The sequence below is a fragment of the Perca fluviatilis genome, chromosome 11 (genome assembly GCF_010015445.1).
Source record: "Perca fluviatilis chromosome 11, GENO_Pfluv_1.0, whole genome shotgun sequence".
NCBI classification, from domain to species: Eukaryota; Metazoa; Chordata; class Actinopteri; order Perciformes; family Percidae; genus Perca; species Perca fluviatilis.
In genome coordinates, this window is record NC_053122.1 from 18755995 (window position 1) to 18778452 (window position 22458).

General features: G+C 39.0%; 1 protein-coding gene across 4 annotated transcripts in view; it reads left to right on the forward strand.

Moving 5' to 3' along the window:
* The first annotated feature begins 211 nt into the window (after positions 1 to 211).
* Positions 212 to 22458, forward strand: part of LOC120568945 (RNA-binding Raly-like protein) — a 43628-nt gene continuing 21381 nt past the window's right edge. Inside the window, exons 1-3 of one of the 4 annotated variants that reach the window (XM_039816707.1) lie at positions 225 to 340; positions 696 to 785; positions 13950 to 14227. In XM_039816707.1, the coding sequence (XP_039672641.1) occupies positions 13972 to 14227 (256 nt within the window). In that variant the 5' untranslated portion in view covers positions 225 to 340; positions 696 to 785; positions 13950 to 13971. Of the gene's footprint in view, positions 341 to 695; positions 786 to 13949; positions 14228 to 22458 lie in introns of all 4 variants that reach the window. The other 3 variants (XM_039816706.1, XM_039816704.1, XM_039816708.1) reach the window with 3 other exon arrangements.

Consider the following 22458-nt stretch of genomic DNA (forward strand, 5'->3'; position numbering starts at 1 on the left):
CCCTAAAGGAACCCTCCTGGGGCACTGTCAATGACCCCTGGCAGTACTTGGACCCTATTTTGAGAAACTCAAAATAGCATAAAAATCAATGACATTACCAGAAAAGCTCCTATTCATTAGACTGCAGCACTAAACGCCTTCCTGTGCAGCTACAAGAGAAAATGCTTGGACGGATTCAAAAACTCTGGCCAATCCCGAGTTACATGACTCAACCACCAGCAGCGATAGAGAGCGCAAAAGGAACGCAGAGCCTCGGTGTATAATACAAGCCTGCACACCACCAACCCACCACCGCTATACGTCCAATTTCTTTTTAATTGAACCCTTTTACTCCCGCTCGGTGAGTAGCCTACATTTTCCACTGCCATTTTCCTAAGCCCGTTTTTATCATCTTTTTCTTCCTTTCTTGTCTTGGTGTTCCGACATGGGAAAATGTTTTCTCGTTTTCTGCATGCAGTGATTTAAATCTTGGATGCTGAGTGTTGTTGCTCCGGCGACATCCGCTGAGAAATAGCCCTACGTGCATTACGGACGCTCTTGATATTTTTTTCCTCCTCTCTTTTCGTCTTCAAGCAGCTTCTTTAAACGCTCACTTGTTGTTATCCCCACCTTTTGCTTATTTTCAGGCTTTTTCTCCTTCATCATGGCTTGTTTCGGTGTGATTTTGGTTTTGGTGCTTTCCTTTGATCTTGCAGTGTTTCTCTGGGGTTGGAGGCTGTACGTCTCCGCCGGCGCAAAAATAACAGTTTTGATTTTCATCTTTGAGGATTTTGCTTTTCTAATAGGTGAGAAATTTCACTTTGCTGGAGTTTGTTTTGTTTTGGTGGTTCCTTTGTACTTCTTTATGCAGCCTTAACGAGCAAATGGGAACTTTTTGTTTTGCAAAACGGATATCTCGAACATATAGCTGGATTTGTATTTAATTAGTTTTAGATCTTTTAATAAAATAGATGTGTCTTCAAAACTCCGCAGAAACACATATTAAACAACATGCCACATTAAAGACATTTTCATCTTAAATCCATATTCCTCTTTCTTTTGAGGACTAATGAAAAGTGATAGAAAACCTTTTCCCTTTAAAGTTGCCTTTCAATATGGAAAATGTCTGAATGCAAATTACTGTTACGAAACAGAATAGAACCAGACACAGCTGTTCTCCTCCGTCTTGTTTCTCTTGCTACACACAAATCTTGTTGTGTTTGGGAATGATAACTTGCAAACATACACATACACATACACACACACACACACACACACACACACACACACACACACACACACACACACACACACACACACACACACACACACACACACACACACACACACACACATCAGAATAACACAAAGAAGCTTGGGAACTTAAACTGGCTGAATGAGTTGATGCAGAGCGGGGAGGAGAGGGTTGGAAGGGGTCCTTAAGGCCCAGGCAAATTTTGCAGCAGATCATTATGCAAATCAAGCTGATTGATTTGATTAATAGTTTGACCTTGCATACATGCAGCCAGAACTCACCCACTAACCTGCAGGCAACACATTAAAAAAAACACAATTTCTCCTGCAATTAAAAGACAAAAGGAAAAGTGGCATTGCCCTTTTAAATGACCGCAGGAATCACCTCTTTAAAATCCTTGACCAAAGTTTGTTTTTGTGCTCTGCTGAAAAAGAAATGCTTTCAAAACATTTATAAGACAAAACCTCCTTTCAGTCATCCTCGAAGGATGTGGGTGGAGGCATTTGACAGCTATTCCAGCCTTCAGACTTTGCAGGTCAGGGAACAGGTGGGGGAAGCTGAGCATGAAATGTGCTGCTACGCAAACAATACTTATCTCTCACTAGGGATGAGGTTCGAGGCTGGCTCTGGAATAGCCAGCCTATATACGCATGCACTGAATCACTAACAAAGGAGAGGAGGAAGGAAGGAATAAAGTTTTTCTGGATCAGTCAGTAATCTGTTTCTGTCCAGTCGAGGCCTGTCTTTACGTTTCTGCACCCGTGGGCTGGGATGATCATTGACCCTTAGCAAGTGTACGATGTGGGCTGCCTCAAAGCCACGCACCACAGAGTCCATCTTCTTTAAGAAACATTTTAGAGCTGCTCCAGCTTTCAGACCATAGGTCAAAGAACATACTTGGAATGCTTGTCTCTGTCTCTTTTTATATCCCTGCATGTGAAAGATAACCAAAAAGAAAAAACAGATGAGGAGGTAGAAAGACAAAAAGAAAGAAAATGGTATCCCTGTGTGTGAGAATGTGATTCTGTGTGATAAAATGAACAAGCACACACACACACACACACACACACACACACACACACACACACACACACACACACACACACACACACACACACACACACACACACACACACACACACGTAGATATCCACTTCACATAGAACAGTTCTGTGTTACATTATGCATGTTGTAATACCCACTGCTCCCTATTAAATCTGCTAGTCTTGGATCTGTATGTTATGTTCTACGCCTGGGTTTGTCATATTGAACACTTTTTTCAATACAAAGTCCATCTATTCAACCATTGGAAAGCAGCAGTTTGGATAAACAATGGTATATGTATGCACCTGATGCTCAGCTCTGTTGTGAGAATTGCCATTACCCTAGCAGCATCAGCATCTCAGCACCAGGGCCAGTTCTTTTTATTCGCCATTCAAAGAGATAGTCGTTGATTTCAGCACCATGGACAGCTGCCAACACTTTATTACTCTGGCAGCTGGAGCGAGCTGATTCTTGCCTGGAAGTCTGGAGTGTCTCCACTCACTAACCCCTGCCCTCTCCACAGCACACATCTTATTCTGAGCTATTCCAAGCCCTGTACCCCCCATTTAAAAGGCTAAAAAAAGGTTTCACCTTAGATAAGATAATATTTTCTCTGAATAAGTTCCTGTAAATTTCAAACTTGTTGAAAAAGCACAATTTAGTCTTTTTCTAACCTGAACTGGAATAAACCTTACATTGTAAGGATGGATGTGTAGGTATACAATATTTTTCACAAACAATTTTTGTTGTTATTGAACAAAATAACACATTTACACTGTGGAAACACATCTCTGACACATCTATCTACGCTCTATGAATGTAGTTATTATTACAAGAGTATCTGATTGGATTGTGTTATATTGTCAGGTTATCCCAGTTTTTAAATGCCTCCATTCAACAGGCTAAAAAACACAAGCAGTTTAAATTGCTAATTGTTTCTGGAATGAAATATAATAAGATCTTAGAGACATTTTAGCATTCAAAGTTAGGAAACTCTTTATCATGCATATTCAGTTTGGCTTCATGTATATATTTGAGTACTCCTCCCCATGTGTGCGGCCTCCTGCCCACTTTTACCTTTGACGTTTCACCCTCACGGTTAGTCCTGTCCTAAATCATTACATCAGTATGACTTTACATCTCACTCTACAGCCTTCTGGTGCCATAAAGCAAAAATAAGCTAATTACTCACAGCTAGTAACCCAGTTACTTTAGCCTAGTGAGCGGAAGCTATATTTGGCATTCACACAAGAGAAAAATTAAGGAAATGGAGAAATATGTCCGTGCCAAGAGATATGCGAAAGCATGGCATATGTTCATATGCCCTCGAGTGGTTCTGTGGTCTTCCCTACTACAACAGCAGGTGGAGTGTTTTTCTCCCTCTTTCCTAAATACACATATGGATGTAGGAGTAATCCTTCATTCTGTGTGTTTTCCACAGTGTGAGAATGGGAAAGTCTCCAAATGAAGTCAAAATAAACTTGGGTTAAAAATGTGCCCTGTGAAAACCAATGAAGCAACAGGAGCCTTTAAAAGTCACCCAATAAGTGTCTGTGTATCACCTTTGTAACAGTTGTAACTGTGTACAAAAGTTTAAAGTGCATAGAGTTTTAAGTTACATAGTTAATTTCAGTTAATGATACACACTGACCTCAAAGATCAGGTTTGTAATATATAATAAAAACACCCACAAATGCCCTGATTGCAGAGAAAATCAGCCCTGCTATTATTGTAAGATTCAAGATAAAATGTCTTCCAGAGATATGGCTTCATCCCATCTCACTATATAGGTCACATTGTGCTTTTATCTCCCTGCTGTCATCGCTGGTCGAGGCTATAGGATGCTCAAATCAGATTACGGTACAACTCATTTTAGGTGCGAGATCATCTACCTTCAGTCGCTATGCTTCAGTGAGCCTCCATAAATTCACATGGGGGGAGGGGGATAAAGCTGATGAAAACTGGAGTGTAATTTCTTTACAGGAGTTCTGTATAACTGTATACCTCTGGGGTCACACATGTAAAACATAGCCTTATACTTCATTAAAGGTATGAACAATATATAAATGATAAAAGGCTGATAGAATAGTACCATAAAAGGCTAGAGTCACAGTAATAATTTATAAGCTACCTACCTACCGCATGATGTATGCCTGTATTTTCCATCTTTGATATTCTGGTCTGAGGCCTAAGCTCCTTGAAGATGATTGACATTGCAAATGTCTTTTTCTCCCGTTCTCCTTTTTTTAAGTTCTCTCATTCCCTCCTTCCATCTCACCACCTTTTATTTCCCTCTCTGCCTCTCTATCTCTCTCCTTTTGTTACCATGTTTCCCTTCTCTTTCTTCAATTCAAACTCAAGACAGGTATTATGCAGAAGGTAATGGAGTGTAGGAACAGAGGAAATAAAAAAAAGTACTTGACAGTCAATCGTCCTTGTTAAGATCCACAGCAAAGAAATTCCAGGTACACACAGTAAACAGGGCTCAAAACTGCAAGGCAAGTTGCTGATTATGGGCAATAACAGGCTATTCTCTATCTGCTCTGCACCGTTAGCCAGTGTTCACTGTACAACTCCTGCAGGAGAGATTAGATTCCACTGGGCTCCTCTGGGCTGGGAGCATAATGGCCCAGCAAGGACCTCTATTCATTAAGCCCTTAATTGCTAATTGAGGTCTTTGAACGATTCAGCAATAGCTTCTGCTGGTGGAGCATTAGCTGAGTAATTTATGGCTGCGAGGGAGCAGGGGGGACATGAACAAGGGTGAGAAAGTGTTATTAAAAGGACATTGGTGCAGCGTTGTTATTACACAGCCACTTTATGTTAACTCCCAAACATCTGTACAAGGCTCTTTTTTTAAGGTTGATTTTTACCATTTTTTCAGAGTTTAATTCCTTATGTTTTGTGATTAATACCATTCAGCCATAATGCAGTTTGATTCTCCACTCAACAAATAATTTTAATTTAATATTTTTGATTAAGCATATTATTTAGTCTTTGTGGAAGTTCTACATTTGTTATAATTGTGGTTCTTACTTTTCTACAACTGACAATTGAAAAATGTAAGCAGTTAGCTACAGTCATTATTCTAGCTATAAAATATCCCAGTGGCTGTTTCATTTAGTGATTTTAGCATTTCTATTATTCACAGCAGCATTTTGAGAAATCCTCACATTTTATACTGCATATGTTCTTACAGAACAGTAGAAAGAGGTAAAATAATGCGTACCTGCACTGCAGCACAGTTCGTAAATTTAGACTGTATAAAAATGTAATTAGATTTCAGTTCACATTTATTCCCTTGTAATCCATTTGGCTGTCATTCAAAGGAATGGGGAAACAATAAAAAAAGTAACTGGCTCATTATAGACCCATATTTCATTCTCTTATGCAGAATTTTTTTTTCCAGGGAGGTACTAAAAGTTGAAACTTAGTTTAAGAGACATCTGACTCCTGAGTCTGATAATGCAGATGGTGACTTATTTAAATACAACTTATTTTCATTTGTTGACCACAGTTGAGGTTGGATGCTACACTGTCCAAACGCTAAAGATAAAATGCTGCAATGCAACATTCAAGCAGCAGAGAGTGAGTGTGGCCTAAATGCATCCTTCACATCCCATATATATTTGTCATATTGAGGAGTTGTTTTTTTTTCTCTGACGGGAGCACAAGTCAGTAAGGAGAGATCAGGGAGAGAGGAAGTGCTAAAATGATTACTTTCACCAGTTCCTCGCTTCTTTATCTCCGGAGATTCAGACTCTGAAGCCCCTGACAGTCGCTGTGAAAGGACCAAAGAGGATCCATTAAAATACTTACACTTGGAACCTCTGCAAGAAAGAATTTCAACAGACAAACAAAATGTCTTTGCGTGTAAAAACATGGCGTGATGTGTTGGGATGCGTTCAGACCTTCACTGACGCATGAAGATTTTATTTAGCATTAATTTCTGGAGCATTAAGCGTGCCAGGATTAACCCAAACCACTCTCTCTCCTCCTATCTTGCCTATCAGGCTGATTTGAATGTGAATGTTGAATGAATGTTTCAGTGTGAGTGTGTTTTCTGGCCTGGGATGTTTCCACCAGCGTTTGCCAGCAGTTATGCCACACGTTCTTCTTAAAAGGCTTTGAGGATCTTAGAGACTCATGAATATTGTAAAAAAAAAAAAAAACTGTCTTGAAAACTTGAAGTCTCTTTTTTGCCATTTAGAGTGAACTAGAATATTGTAAAAGTCTTTCTTGTTACCATTTTTATTAAAAACATGTAATTGAGCGCAATTGACAAAATACTGCTGGAGTATCTCTGGTGTGTTAATGTAAGATGATGCATGTGGAGAAGGAGAAACTGAAAACAGGACATTGATTGCCTATAGTCGTAATTTTCTACCAGCTGCAGAGTGCAGTTACTTAGAGCATGTGTTCAGTGGAAGTAACAGTAGTAATATAAGTTAAGGAAGTTTACAGACTTTGTAGAAAACTACAAACCATTAGTCAAGCTAATGTCTTGTGTCCATGATCCAGTTTGCATCAGCCTTGAAATTCAAAAGAGACACAGACACTTTAAAAGCAGTTTACTGTTTATTTCTGGTCCATAGCTGTTTTGTGTCCTCGGGCATTGGAGAAGGTTGTTTAAATCAAGAAAGATTTTTTTTTTGCTTTAATACTGAGGGACTACAATGGGTCTTATAAAAAAATTTAAAAAAATTTAAAAAATCCTTCACTTTTACATTTTCTTGCAAACTTTAAGCATATGGTCGACATTTTAAAAGAAATATAATTATTTGCTTTCTTGCTAAGAGTTACATGAGAAGATCAATGCCACTCTCATTTGTGCATTAACTATGAAACAGAAGCCAGGAGACAGTTAGCTTAGCTTAGCACAAAGACTGGAGAGAGATGGAAACAGCTAGCTTGGCTGTGAAGGGACAGAAATGGTGACAAAAATCGGCCTGGCAGCACCTCTACAACTCACCAACTAACATGTTTAATGTTGTTTGTTCATTCTGAACAACAAACTGAAGTGTACCCCACTCAAGAAATAGTCCCACACATTTAACCCCCTGTTACACTACAACTTGTAGTTTTTACACTCCAGCTTTTATACATATTAAATGTAGATATTTGTAGAGAGCTGCACCAGCTTTTATGCTAAGTTAAGCTAACCATTTACAGTAGCTTCACACTTACTGTACAGTTTTGTTTATTTCACCTAAGAAATTTCAGTATTTCTTCTTCTTTTACTTGTGCTCTTCCCACTGGTCAGAAGTGGGTGTAAAAAAAGGTGACGTCATACTTCCATGCACCAATCAGAGTTAAGCAATATCTGAATTAGAATCTGATGACAGTTGGTTGTTTGGTTGCTGCCAACCAGACAGCCCTTTCCAGCGCGAAACTGAAGCCGTTATCTATGCTCTCTTCAAAGCCACTAAACGCGGACCTCCGGGCACTGGTGCCATCCATCTGCATGTATGGCAGTACACAGAAAATTGGCAGATTTTCCCTTAAGGTACCAGCTTACACTAGCACTAGCTAGCTAGCTTTGGTTGGCAAGGTGCTACCAAACGCTAAACAAGACATTTTTAGGCGACCAAAATGTTCCAATCAACTTTGATGAAGTGAAAACACACAGTGAGAGGGTCAAAGTTTAAAGGAACACGCCGACTTATTGTGAATTTAGCTTATTCACCGTAACCCCCAGAGTAAGACAAGTCGATACGTACCCTTCTCATCTCCGTGCGTGCATAGACGTTGTCTGGGACGCTCCAGCTAAGCTTAGCCCAGTCACAGCTACAGGTAACTGGTTCCATCTAGCCTACTGTTCGAATTGTGACAAAGTGACAAAATAGCGTTAACATTGTTGTCATTTACATGTTGTGTTTGTAGAGTCATAGTGTACAAAAACGGCGTAGCATGAGACACAGCCATCTTCTATCTGTAAACAAACCGGGAACTATATTCTCAGACAGGCTTGCTGCGAGCATATCACTCCGCCCAAGTACTATGTTCTTCCGCCTGAGAATATAGTTCCCGGTTTGTTTACGGTTAGATGATGGCTGTGTCTCATATTACGTTGTTTTTTGTAAACACTGTGACTCTACAAATCACAACATGTAAATGACAACATGTTGACGTTATTTTGTCACTTATTCGGAGCAGTAGGATTACTGGAACCATTCACCTGCCTGTTCTGTGATGGGCTGATGCCGCTGGAGCCGTCAAACAGCTTTAAGGCACGCACGGAGATGAGAAGGGTATGTATGGACTTGTCTAACTCTGGGGGTTACGGTGAATAAGCTAAATTTCCAATAAGTCGGCGTGTTCCTTTAAGACAAAAACATGAACAACACCCAAAACAAGTTCATGGCTATTTTAATGTACACAGGGCCATGGTTAGCATTGCTAAGCCTCTGTATTACCTGATTGACAGGTTGGCTTGCAGCCACACCCTAAAGCATGCACTGCTTTATCGTCAATTTTTTAAATGAATGGGACCATAATTTACTAAATGCTGTATTGCCTTGAAATACTTGAAACTAATGATTGAGCCCATAAACTAATTTTGAAAATGTTTACTTAGGTAATTAATCAAGTGAGAAGTAGGGTCATTTTCTCATAGACTTACGTACAATTAGACTTCTTTTTGAAATCAGTGGATAGGGTTAGGGTTAGAGAGGCCTAACCCCCTAACCCTCATTGAGAAACATGTAAGAGGGCTTTAAAGAGTAATTCTTAAGCGTAATTACTGGTTGGTAACATGCTGAGCTGATTTCTTTTTACACCCACACTCTGACTCTAAGAAACAGAAACCAATGACTCTGTACATATTGGCCACATTTCTATGCTTTCGACAGGGATGAATATGCATATAAAATCATTTCTTTCTTTTGTTCACTTCTATTTAAATTGGAATGTGACTATAACTTTCACATTGCCATATGATGACTGTTTTAAAAAAAGCAATAGCTCACTTCAGTCTGTAATATGTTTTTTTTTTTTTGGAGCCAGAAGTGACTATATTTGGACAAAAGGACGGAGCTGACTAGCCACAGTCTTTCTAACCAAACACTGTTCATTCAAACATTTCAAATATTATTTAATGAGCAAAAATCCTATGCTTTCATTTGGCACTATCCTAGCTCAGCATGGATTTAAATAAGCTATTAGCATTTTCTGATATTAAATCTGCTTAAATATGTGCTCTTGCATGCTTAATCAACCGTCTAATGGCCTCACCTCTGTACATTTCCCTTAAAAGAAGCCATTCAGTGCACTTCACATCCATGAGTCACTCAATGTGCTGGGTTAGGCGCCAGAGCTGTGAGGTTTATTCAAAGGTAGAGACAAACTGAATGGGATTTGATTGATTGGATTAACTGGTGGGCTTTTTTAGACCCCTGCTCTGTTGACAATAAGGTAATCAACTCCAGAAAACTTGATGGCAACATCGCCACATTATGGGGCTCGCAGTGTTAAATTATCCTCAATTCTGTGAGGTTCAAAAGGAGATTTTGTAAGAGCAACAGAGGAGATTTAGAGTGGAGTATGTATTGGAAAAGAAGTGAACAGGTAGGATGGGGAAAATTGTGACAGGAAGTGTGCCCGACTGCAGGGAGTATGCATTAGTGTATTTGTGTGTATATTGATGTGCTATATTTTTAAAGAACCTGCACATATCATTAGAGCTTTCCACCCTTTCCCTATACTTACTCATTGTATTCAGCCCACTGATGGGTTTTTGCTGGAGCCATAAAACATTCACAGATTAAAATACATTCACAAGTAAAGTCTGCTGTTCACCTGAGCTGCATATCTTTGGTTTATAGAAGGAAACTAGAATAGACATGATACGATTTGCCGATTAAATGATTAGTTGATAAACAGACAATTAATTGGAAACTATTTTGATCATCAACTAACTGTTACGTTGTTGATTTTTTCAAGCAAACGAACTCCAAACTTCCTCTGGTTTTCCATCTTTTCAAATGGGATGATTTGCTGCTTTTCTTTATTTCATATAATTATGGACCGAATACTTTTGGGTAGGGCTGGGCAATATATCGATATTATATCGATATCGTGATATGAGACTAGATATCGTCTTAGATTTTGGATATCGTAATATCGTGATATGACATAAGTGTTGTCTTTTCCTGGTTTTAAAGACTGCATTACAGTAAAGTGATGTACTCTTCTGAACTTACCAGACAGTTCTAGCTGTTCTATTATTTGCCTTTTCCCCATTTAGACATTATGTCCACATTACTGATGATTATTTATCTAAAATCTAAGTGTGAAGATATTTTGTTAAAGCACAGATTTTCAACCCTAGAATATCGCCACAATATCGATATCGAGGTATTTGGTCAAGAATATCGTGATATCTGATTTACTCCATATCGCCCAGCCCTACTTTTGGGTATTGGACAGTGCTGTTTGTCAATTCTCTGAGTAGCACAAATAACACATTGAAATGAATGCTATGCAAATAAGATGTTTTAAGATGTTACCTTGAGCTCTAAGGAAATTATAACCAGAATTTTTCACAATTTTCTTTTATAGACAGAATAAAATTTTAATATGATCATTTTATTGCTTGAGTACCTGGAAGATGCTTGACCAACATGTAAAGACATTGCAGGTGGAGGGAACTAAAAAAAGAGGTGAAACATTGAGTCAACACTCTGTGACTTCTTGTGTTATTTTTAAATGTGGGAACGCACTTCTCATATATTGTGACATTTGTCGGATTCACACGTTTGAATCTGCCATGTGAGCGAGTTCCTCTCACCTCCTGCAGACATCTTTCTGTCTTGGCCTCCATGTTCCCTGGACCTCAGTGCAGGTAGACATGGGCTCAGGATATAAAGAACAGGTGGAAACAACTGGATAGCCATCTCTTAAGTTAAAATTAACTGTTCATTAATCGATTAGCTGAAAAAAAAATGGATAATGTTTTAAATAATTGATCAGTCGTTTAAGTAATTTTTATTTAGCAAAAACGTCCTAAATTCACTGGCTCTGGATTCTGAATGTGAATATTTTCTGGCTGTATTGGTCCTATATGATGGTAAATTGAATTTGAGTCGGTTTTAGAGTTATTGTCGGACAAAACTAGCAATTTGAAGAAGAGCTGCAACAATCTGTCGATTAATCAAACGGTCGATAGACAGAAAATTATTGGCAATTTGACGACATTAGGTAGCATTTTGGGGAACTGCGATGACACTTTTCACTTCTGACTTTTAATGCACCAAATATTCGGGAAAAAATAAAGTAAGTGACACATTAATTGAAAAATGAAAAATCGTTAGTTGCAGCCCGAAATGATTCACTGAAATTATGGTCTGGTTTTTAGTTTTCTATTATAAACAAATAATAAACTAGTATCCCATAAATCAAGCATTTTTCTGTGACCATTTGTGCTGTTGGGTAAAAATATCGTGGCATATCTCAAAATGATTTTTAGAGAACATTTGACATCTAGTTGGGTTTAAATCATAGACAGTAAAATTAATGGACAAAGCGACGCCGTAGACTTCCACGGAGATCAGTGAAGTCTATTAGAAGCACTTTTCCGGTGATGGCTGAGCGTTACTGCCAGCCTCCAACTGAGCTTGACGACTTAGATGTGACGTGAGCAACCTGTTTGAAAGTTGGAAATCTTCTGGTAGCTGTGCCAAGAGAAATCTCAATAATTCCGAATCTTGCAGAGACGGAGCGCGTAGGTATATGTAAGGAGATAATATAGGCACAGGCTAATTATTGCTAACTAAAATGCTAGTTAACATTAGTAATTAAACCTAAACAGCTAATGTAAGTCAAAACTGCCTGCGAGCTTCTCCTGACTATACGGTAATTTCTCTACTATGCGACGCATAAGTCGCGTATTTATGACACAATCTTTTATACATTGTCGTGTTTCTTTAGAAATAAACAATGGACAAATAGAGTCTTTAAACGCTTCAGATGTAAAGTTATTCGCTGTCAAAGTGACACCAATGGCATGGCAGTCAATGGAATGCTAACGGCGGGTGATGGCTTGGTAGTAACATCAAAATGTCTCCATAGTAGGTACTCTTTGTGGATGCTCGCTTACCCCCTTGGTTTAAATGGATTCATAAAAACACAAATGGAGTTTTCTGAACCAGTAGAAAAACAACAACAACAACAACAACAACATAGTTTTAGCACGTACTGGTGTATACAGTCTACTGGTGCTCATTGTTTGGCTTTATGTGTGTAACCTCCACAGTCTAACCCTCCTGGGGTCCGTTCCAGAAAGCAGGTTTAGTGAAAACTCTGAGTAACACTGAGATGAGGGAAACTCTGGGTTTTCTGTTTCAGAAAGAGAGGTTAATCAAACCTGAGAGAAAGGGGTAACTCCAGCCCGTCTCAGAAAAAGAGGTAATTTAACCTCAGAGTCTGTTACTATGGTAACAGAGCCTGTGAACCTAACCTGGTCGGGAGCAGGTTTTCTTCAAGAAACCTTGAGTTTCTCTCAATCTCCTCCCTCTGACACAGCGCTCTTTCATTTCCTCATTCATTCATGCAGTCTGTAACAGGCGCATTTTAGCGCAGTTTATCTGCATGAATAAAAAAACGTGTTGATTTATTAACCATGTTAGGCAGACTATAAAACGTTTTTGTTCTGAACATGGCATGTCCTTGTGTCGACGATCCCGTTGATGAAGAAGCTGTATTACTTCGCAGGGAGTTAAACATACGTCTGGAGATGATATTGAGGCCCCGACTATAGATGTATTTTCATTTCCAGATAACTTCCTATTTGAGCGGTATGGTTTTTCTTCCCAGTCTATCAGTTATGTAGATAATATTATTCGTCCTCATATCACTAACGTCACCCATTGTAGACATGGTCTACATCCCAGCAGATTCTTTCTGTCGCATTATGTTTTTTATGCAAACGGCAGTTTTCTTTACAACATTGTTGATGCAGAGCATATTAATAAAGCCACTGTATAGCAAAGCGCCATCAGTGTGACTCGCTCTGAAACGTGTTTTAAACGTTTGTGCAGAGTTCCCTGGACACAAACCCGTAAGAGCCAATAAAAAGAAATAATTCTGTTAATGATGGTGCTGCAACCTCAGAATGGGATTAGTAGTAGTTTACTTTTTCGCCCGCAGGATTGCACCTAAATTAAATTATAGGTGTAGCTTACTACCATTCCAGTTTTCACCAGTAATATTATAGGTTACCTGTGATTAAATATGAAATTAATACACTATATTAGAGCTTACGCATTGACTGTTTTTCTCCCACACCAATTCCCGCTATTTTACAGCAGCCGCTGTGTTGCTTTTTTATATGTTCAATGAACATATAAAAAAAGCAACACAGCCAAACTCGCTGTTTGTGCGCATGAGTATTTCCCCCGACCCGTTTGTTTGTGGTTGTTACCATGGTGAATCATAGAATCATGGCTCCATTCATGCTGCCTTTTTATTGTGGTGGTGCACGCGCGTACCTCTGAGTGAACCTTCTCCGATTTGACTGAACCAACTCAAATCAGCTGTTCTGGAACCGAAAACTCAGAGTTTCCCATCTCAGGGTAAATCAACTCAGAGATCAGGGTTAGACTCAGAGTTTGTTAAACCTCCTTCCTGAAACGGACCCTTGGCTTACTGAGCAGTGTGCAACTGTGTTTCCCAGCAGGCAGTGCTGCAGGACTAGGATGACTGGGAAGACCCAGACCAGCAACGTGACCAACAAGAATGACCCTCGCTCCCTCAACTCCCGCGTCTTCATTGGCAACCTCAACACGGCCGTGGTAACCAAGGCCGACATCGAGGCCATCTTTGCCAAATACGGAAAGATTGTGGGCTGCTCTGTGCATAAGGGCTACGCCTTCGTTCAGTACGCCAGCGAGAGGAACGCCAGGGCAGCCGTGGCCGGGGAGAACACCAGGGTCATCGCCGGGCAATCACTAGGTAAAGTTGTTAAAATGTGCATCACTGAATTCTGATTTCAGTGTCAATATCTTGTACATAAGAGAAAACTACACTATACTCACTGTGTAAAAGGGTGCTTTATTTTACACCATGGTTACGACATAATAATTCAGCTGGCAAGCGGAACCTGAAGATTCAGTTGAGATAAAAAAGAATCAAATGTATTTAATGTACCTGATAACAGCACAGAACCGAAAATACGTTCAGTTGTAAAATTTACTACGTTGAGATTATAACCTTTGTTTTAATGGCATTTAATAAGTTATATTTGCATTTTACATTTGCGTCGAGGCATAAACCTCTCAGCATATTTGCGCCTGCTCTACCCACTGATCCAACCCGGCCACAATTTCGATAATTTTTATAAAACTAAAATGTGACTTTTTCACAAGACCTATTCATTTCAAGCAATGTGTGCTTTCATTTTAATTTTATACATTTTCAACAAATAGCCATAATAGTTCCCACTTTGTGTGTTTCCTTTAATTATGTTGAAATAAAAAAAAATAATTAAGTTCTTTGGAATTAGAAAAAATACAGTATGTCACCTTCAATATTTGAGCCTATTTACAGTACAAACCTTGCCAATGAACTATGAAGACAAAAAACGAAACACAAAAAAATTAAATTATCGTTAATTTATTGTTATTGAGGTAAAATAGAGATTTAAGGTCATATCGTGCAGCCCTAATATTTTAAAGCGGTGACAGAATGCAAAACTGATTTTACCCTGTCATAGTTGAATAACGACAGTTCGGTGGGTAAATAGGACATACATAGAAGCTCAAAATCCCATTGACACCCCTTTACTATGAAAATCTCATATTTTGAAACTGTCGCTGAAAACGGGCGAATCTCAACAAAGCTGGAAGTTGACGTCAACCTCCCAAGACCTGTAACTTTGTCACGCCCATGGGTGTATTAACCGTGCGTTCATGGACATCGGAAAAACGTTTTTCGGAGTGAAAACGTCACAATTCACGTAACGTCCTGTGGGAATCAGAGGTGGGAAACTCGGGCTGGATTTTGATAACCGAGTTCCCCAGTTGGTGACGCGTTGTTGACAACTGACGTTTGATGGAGGCGACTTTGGTTCACTGAACATATTTTAATGACAATAAACTGTTTATTGTGGACAAATGCCTCTGCCAAGAAACATACACAGACATAATATGTTTCAAATTATTCATAAATAGGCATATGTATCAAATAAAAACACATTATCCGTGTCTTTTCCCGTTCGTTGTCCTCCAGATAACACAAACAAACACCTGTCCATGTGCTGTTTGGATGCTCGTATAAGGAAACAGCAGCAAATCTTTTGTTATTGTGGCCTCCATGTTTTCACACACCTGATGCTCTCGGCTATGGCCAACCGTTTGTGGCAGTCATGCAAAAAGTTGTTATGCCAAACGCCAATATAACAGAAGAAGAAGAACACGCATCCTGACCATGTGAACGCTGCCAGTCGGAAAAACAACGTAACCAGGGGGGCGGTGCCTGTTATTCCGAGGTGGCATGAACACAGCATAAGAGAACGATCACGCCCCAACATTTACATAGGCTACACAACCTGAGATCAGGTAGTCTTCTGAATCTAGGTCGTGCAGATCTCTGCTATTCCATTACAAAATTCACTTCTGAAATTTTTTTATGCGAGAAATCAACTATGTAAAGCTCAAATATGGGCCGCTTTACGAAAATGGATGGCTAATTGCAAATTTTGTCCGACTGTGTGTCGGAGTTCAGCGGCCGGTGCTGCCTGTGTTGTTGCCTCGCCGCCAGACCTGCCTTCCTTCACAGACCCCGGCCTGCTATGAGGTACTTGGAGCTCCGTCACGGCTGGCAACCCACAGCACTCCATACCTGCGCAAAGTCACCATCTGTTGGGCTAAAGGATAACCAAACGCCGCTGCCCTGACAGAGCTCCAGGGCCTGCAACTCCTCTCTTCCTGCTAGCTAAATGCCCGGTGTATGTGAGTGAGAGCGCGGTCAGTGAGCTTGTTACGCCAGCAATCTCTTACCACAGGTTTCAGTTAATCTTTTAATGTGTGTAATTATAATGTGTTGAGTTATTTAAACAAACGATTGGGGAAATAAACGCTGCTTGTCCGTCTCATCGATAGAGCCTGCGGCTGGATGTAGCTAGCTCTATCAATGAGAGCTAGCCAGCCTCCTCTTAGAATTCCTCTGAAATTCACAAATATTCATTAACTTGAACTCGGACACCGTTGTTAGCTTTATAAGACATTTAGCTGGATGTTGTATATGTGGCGTGACATAATTCAAACTGTAAATATACTCGAATTACGCCGAAAATGAAGCTAACTATCCGTGATTTGTAGCTACACAGGTAGCTAGGATTGAAGGGACAGTTGCAGTTAACGAAAGCCGTAATCTTCACGAATATTCATTAATTTGAAATCGGACACCGTTGTTATCTTTATAAGACATTTAGCTAGATGTTGTATACGTGGCGTGACGAAACTGTAAATATACTCGAATTACGTCGAAAATGAAGCTAACTATCCGTGATTTGTAGCTACAAATTTGTACAGATTTGTAGCTCCATCAATGAGACTCGCGGACAAGCAGCGTTTATTTCCCCAATCGTTTGTTTAAATAACTCAACACATTATAATTACACACATTAAACAATTAACTGGAACTGTGGTAAGAGATTGCTGGCGTAACAAGCTCGCTGACCGCGCTCTCGCTCACATACACGGGCCATTTAGCTAGCAGTAAGAGGGGAGTTGAGAGAGTCCAAGGGGCCTTGAAGCTCTGTCAGGGCAGCAGCGTTTGGTTGTCCATTAGCGCAAAAAAACAGTGACTTTGCGCAGGTATGGAGTGCTGTGGGCTGCCGTGACGGAGCTCCAAGTACCTCATAGCAGGCCGGGGTCTGTGAAGGAAGGCAGGCCGGGCGGCGAGGTAGCAACACAGGCAGCACCGGCCGCTGAACTCCGACACACAGTCTTACCAAATTTGCAATTGGCCATCAATTTTCATAAAACGGCCCATATTTGAGCTTTATATAGTTGATTTCTCGTTTAAAAAAGTCTCAGAAGTGACTTTAATAAGGAAATAGCCCGATAAACAATGTATAACTTTGCAGTGTCTGAAATATGAGACCTGCTGTCGAGTCTCCCATGTGTTTCTATGTAGTTTGCTCAAACCAATCAGCGCGTAGCTCATTCTGAATATTCATGAGCATACCATATTTGGAAGAAAAGCTCTTGTTCCAAATAGAGCCATATTCACAGGGTAGTTAAGGGCCTAATAAAATAGCATTTGGGCAATTTTCAGCCCAACCAATGTTACATACACTATTAGGAGACCTTAAGCAGCAGTGTAAAATACCCTATATAATCATTCTATCACCCTTTAAAACTTTAACATTGTAATTCACCAAAGAGTATATATTCTAAGTTTATCATCATTTTAAATTACCAGTAACAATATTAGTGTACCCTAATCCTTAAATATGTACTCAGCATAGATATAAAAGTAGTTCTAAGGTACTATGGAGTTTCTTACAGTGTAATGTATTTATTAATGCCACTTAAACATTGTTAGCCATTTATTCCATAAATCTTCCCTTGTACTTAAATATTTGTACCACTAATACTATTAAGATGTAATTTGTGTAATCTTAAGTGTTACCCATGCATTGGTATGTTTAATGCATCTTTGTGTGTGAGCGACACTTACATGTTTCATCTCCGTAGGTAGAAAAATTAAACATGCATGTTTCATTTAAACCAATATAATCTGATAAATATATTGTTTTACTTTCTTTTTTTCTTTTTTTACAAAACAAAGCACTGTATAAATGTAAAATGTACTGCAAAAGCAAAATAAACTACACAAGAAGTCCAAAACAAAAAAATCATAATAGCAAGTCCAAGTTTTTAGATTGGAAATATGACAGATTTAGTCAGTTTGAAAGCTTCAAGCATGTTATTTTAAACTCAACTCTTCTTTTTAATCAATATTGCCTGAAGACCTCAAGTTGCCATCTGGTTCATGTTTATGGACAAAAGTCCATATCTTAATGATAAGCCTAAATTTGATCAGTATATCCGTAAAAATGATTCTGAAATGGAGAGGTACAGCCAGTGTGAAGACGTTAAGATTCAGAATCCATTTTAGGAGTTGAAGCAAGGACAAGAGTCGAGCTTGAACATAAAGAGAAGTCAGAAAGACAGACTGACTGACCGACTGACAGACAGATTGACGGACAGAAAACAAGTAGGAAACATTCACAGCCCGGTCCTCAGGGACATAGAGTGGGATCCTTGTAAATCTTTCTTATATTACTTATTGATTCGTTCACAGCCTCCTCCACGGAAAATAAAAGTCCTCCTCGAGCCCTGCTCTCTCATTAAATATGAATAAGAGGGCTGCCAGGTCACATTGGTAATTCCACCCTGTTTGCACAGTTTCATGCATTTTTTGGGCTGTGAAATTACATATGGCAGTGGTAAAACTGCAATGTGGAGTTGTGTTCACATGTATTTACTGTATAAGTACGTGACTCAATAACTATTATTGTATTATTGTAAAACTTTATGACTAAAACTCTGTGCTTTTAGTGAAACTGGACTCACTCAAGGGCCCAGGGGCATCCTCTAGCTCACCCAGTAGAGTGTGCGCCCCACAGTTTACAGACCAAGCTCCTGGTTCAACTTTGAACTTTTGAAATTAATAATTTAACATTTTGGAGGTATACACTTATTTGCATTCTTGCCGAGAGTTAGATGAAAAAATTAATACCACTCTCATGTCTGTTTGCCAAGTATGGAGCCAGAGCCAGGAGGCGATTAGCTTAGCTTAACATAAAGTATGGGAGTAGGGGGAAACAGTTTGCATGTTCAAAAAATCTAAGTAAGCACCTAATAAGCCTAATTCAAAAAAGTAAATTCTTCCAGCCAATGTGCGCCAAGAAATAACAATGGCACGTAACTACCCTTAAAACCATAACTTGTCATTTTTTGCATTTCTGTTTGTGTTAAAAATAAACATATAACATATTCGTGAGCTTTAGAGGTGCTGGTTGGCAATTTTTTTTAAACTTTGGACAGAGGCAGGCTAATTGTTTCCCTGTTTCCAGTCTTCATGCAAAGCTAAGCAAACCACCTCCTCTATTTGGGGGCCAAGCAGCGAAGTTGCGAGGCACCATTAGTGATTCTACCTTTTCTTATTATTACCCATCTTTCCTCTGCCATAAGAGTCTATGGCAGCCCATAGAACCGTACAGTAAAAAGTTGTGAAATTTGGCACATTGATTCAGGACAGTCCCATAATTAATTTCACTAAGTTTTAGGTCTGCACCACAGGCAGTCTAGCGTCACCAATGGGTCAAAGTTGGCGTTGCATCCATCGGGATATAGTTGGAATCCTTGGATGATGCTGAACTCATCGCACCCGCCATGTTGGACCTTCCGCCATATTGGATTTCATCATTAACTAATTAGTTAATTAGTTACGTGCCATTGTTATCAATTATGCACTGTATACCGTTTGAGAGAAACAAGGTAAAAGAGCAAAGATACCAATATGTCCAGGTAAGATGTCTGAGGTTATGTACACAAACAAAACAAAACAATGTGAAAAACACTATATCTTTACAATAGTAAAACTGCGTTCTTACTGTTTTTCAGAAAGTAATGGAGGTGAAAGCAATGGAAATACCACATTCATTTGTATTTAGAGATGATGCAGACATCCAATGTGATGAAGAAAACTTGCCGCATGATGTTGTAGAGAGGCAGGATTAGTCACACTATTCTTTGTTACTGTTACGTATGTGCTTTTAGTTTTTTTTCTAGTAATTCCATAAATTACTAGAGACAAAATACTATATTGAAGCAAACTGCTGATTTTCATTCCTTCTTGTTTACCTTACATAAACTTCGGTGTATTGTAAAATCTATATCTTTTCTTTAAAGAAACTATTGAGTAATGTGAAGTCACTCAAATTGTTCAAACTGTAAAGATAAGAAAGTTTGTCATTTCTGTATGGGTGTTTGATGCTGTCAGTGTGTTCTGAGTGACAGTGTGTGTTATCTCAGTGAGGCTTGTGCATAGTGTTTGGCTGTACTGAGCCTGTTTTGAGACATGTGTTGCTTTGAATGAGTTTTGCAGGTGATGTGAACTGTTTAGCTCAGGTGACTGTTGGTCGTTTAGCAATCACAAAAACCTGTAATATTATCTGCCTTCATTCTGCTGAAATTGAACCCTTACGTTCATCATCTTTTAATGTAAACATGAACTTATACTTGATTAGGCTCTGGAACTATATTGTCACGAGGTGGGCGCAGCCTGCACAAGATATGAATTCTTGATATTATCTTGAACTCATTTCTCATTTATTAAATCACACACATGGAGGAGCACATGGGTCACGAGGTCAGATTTAAACCTGTAAAGTCCTGAGTACACAGCATGCAGCTATCAGAACATCCCACGCCTGAGTAGATTTAATAGCCACGAGCTATGAAGCTCCAGCGATTTCTTTACTCAATTTAATTCCTTCGGACATGACTGGATTGCAGACACAGTGACTTTAAGTAGTTAGAGAAAATAAAAGTGACATTTAATCACACTGCTAGTTGGCCTCAGACAGCAGCTACTTAGATCCTGATGAAGATGTCAGCTGGTGATGAAGAGTGCAGGGGAGGGTTTCATTATTGTTTCACCAACTCAGCATTTCTGCTTTCTGCTTTTGTATATAAAATCTGGACATAGATGTATGGATACTTTAAGGTTAATTTTTTATAATCAGAGCTTGGTGTGATCATATCCGCTTTGCATCATTTTTGGTTCAAAGTGTGTAAGAGCTTTCTGCGTGACCACTGTCTGGTAGTCTTTGAGCACCTCTCTGTGGTTGAAAGGCTTACTGCAGAACAGCATAATAAATCCAGGGTTTTCTGGGGTCTTTATTCATGATGTTCAGGAACTGTAGGTTACATAAATCTGATCTGCTCTGTGATGAATTCTTAGAAAATTGTTGATAAAGCTTAATGACAGTAAACAATCTGTTTGCACATCTGTCTGTTAAAACATCAATCTAAAAATGTCTAGCTTCATTTATTTGTTTTTGTAAAAAAGCTATTACGTAAAATATATGTATGATAAAGGCAAACATAAGACTAAAACAATTAAAAGTTACAATATACATACCAATAAGGATATAAAATCAATACAGAAATTAACTATGATTTAAAGAAGGGACCTGTTGAATGGTTAATGGTAATTAGATTATTATACATTAAGCATTAAATTCTGATCTAAAAGTTCCCATGTTTACTCTGAAATATGGATTTGTGCTTACCAGGCAGTTTTTTCATGCATTCTTGACTTTTTTCGTTTGCATGAACACTAGATGGTGCTGAGAGAATATCAGTGAGACACCACCAAAACTGGGACATCTTATTTTATTCTTTTTCTGTCCCTCAAGTATGATTCATTTGTATCCTCAGTACTCAAATTCACAAGGGATCACCTGCATCACATGCAGAATATTCAACCACATTTTTACATTTATGAGTCATTTTATACCTTGAAAAGCAGCATCTATGGTGGTTGTCTTTTCTGTTTCCATAGTAGTGGGAAGCAGCTTGAAAACAGATATGAAAATGATTATGCTGCCACTCATGGTGGACAAATGTGTTTCAAAATGATTCTGGAATAACCTTCTTGAATAAACCCCAAAAGACCAAGTACATGTTTTACTCCACACAAAATTAATTCCTAATATTTATGTCCAAATGAGTCAGACAGTTGAGGACATTGATCGTTTGATTCCAACGACTGTCCTTGAAGCCATGAATCCGTCACACTTTGTCTCCATCTTTCATGAGCTTTTATTTTCTTATGTTTTCTTAGCAAGAGCAAAGAAGCTAGGGGTCCATTAAGACGTCAGGCTGTGTGCGAGAAAGCTGCAAACCCCATGTCAGTGTAATTAGATGTTAAAATTACAAGGCTTCATCTACAGCCCTCCACCCCCCTTCCATCCGTCCATCTCTTAAGTCCACAGCCAATCCAAATTTAATTAAAAGAAAAGACTGTGGCAATAGGAGGCTTATTTGCCATTCCAATGAATGAATACATGCTGTTTGACTAGAGGTCAAGCAATATTTCTCTGCATGTTTAAAAGGGAGAAAAAACAGCAAAGCTTCAACACAGACAACAGAAAATAGGAGTCG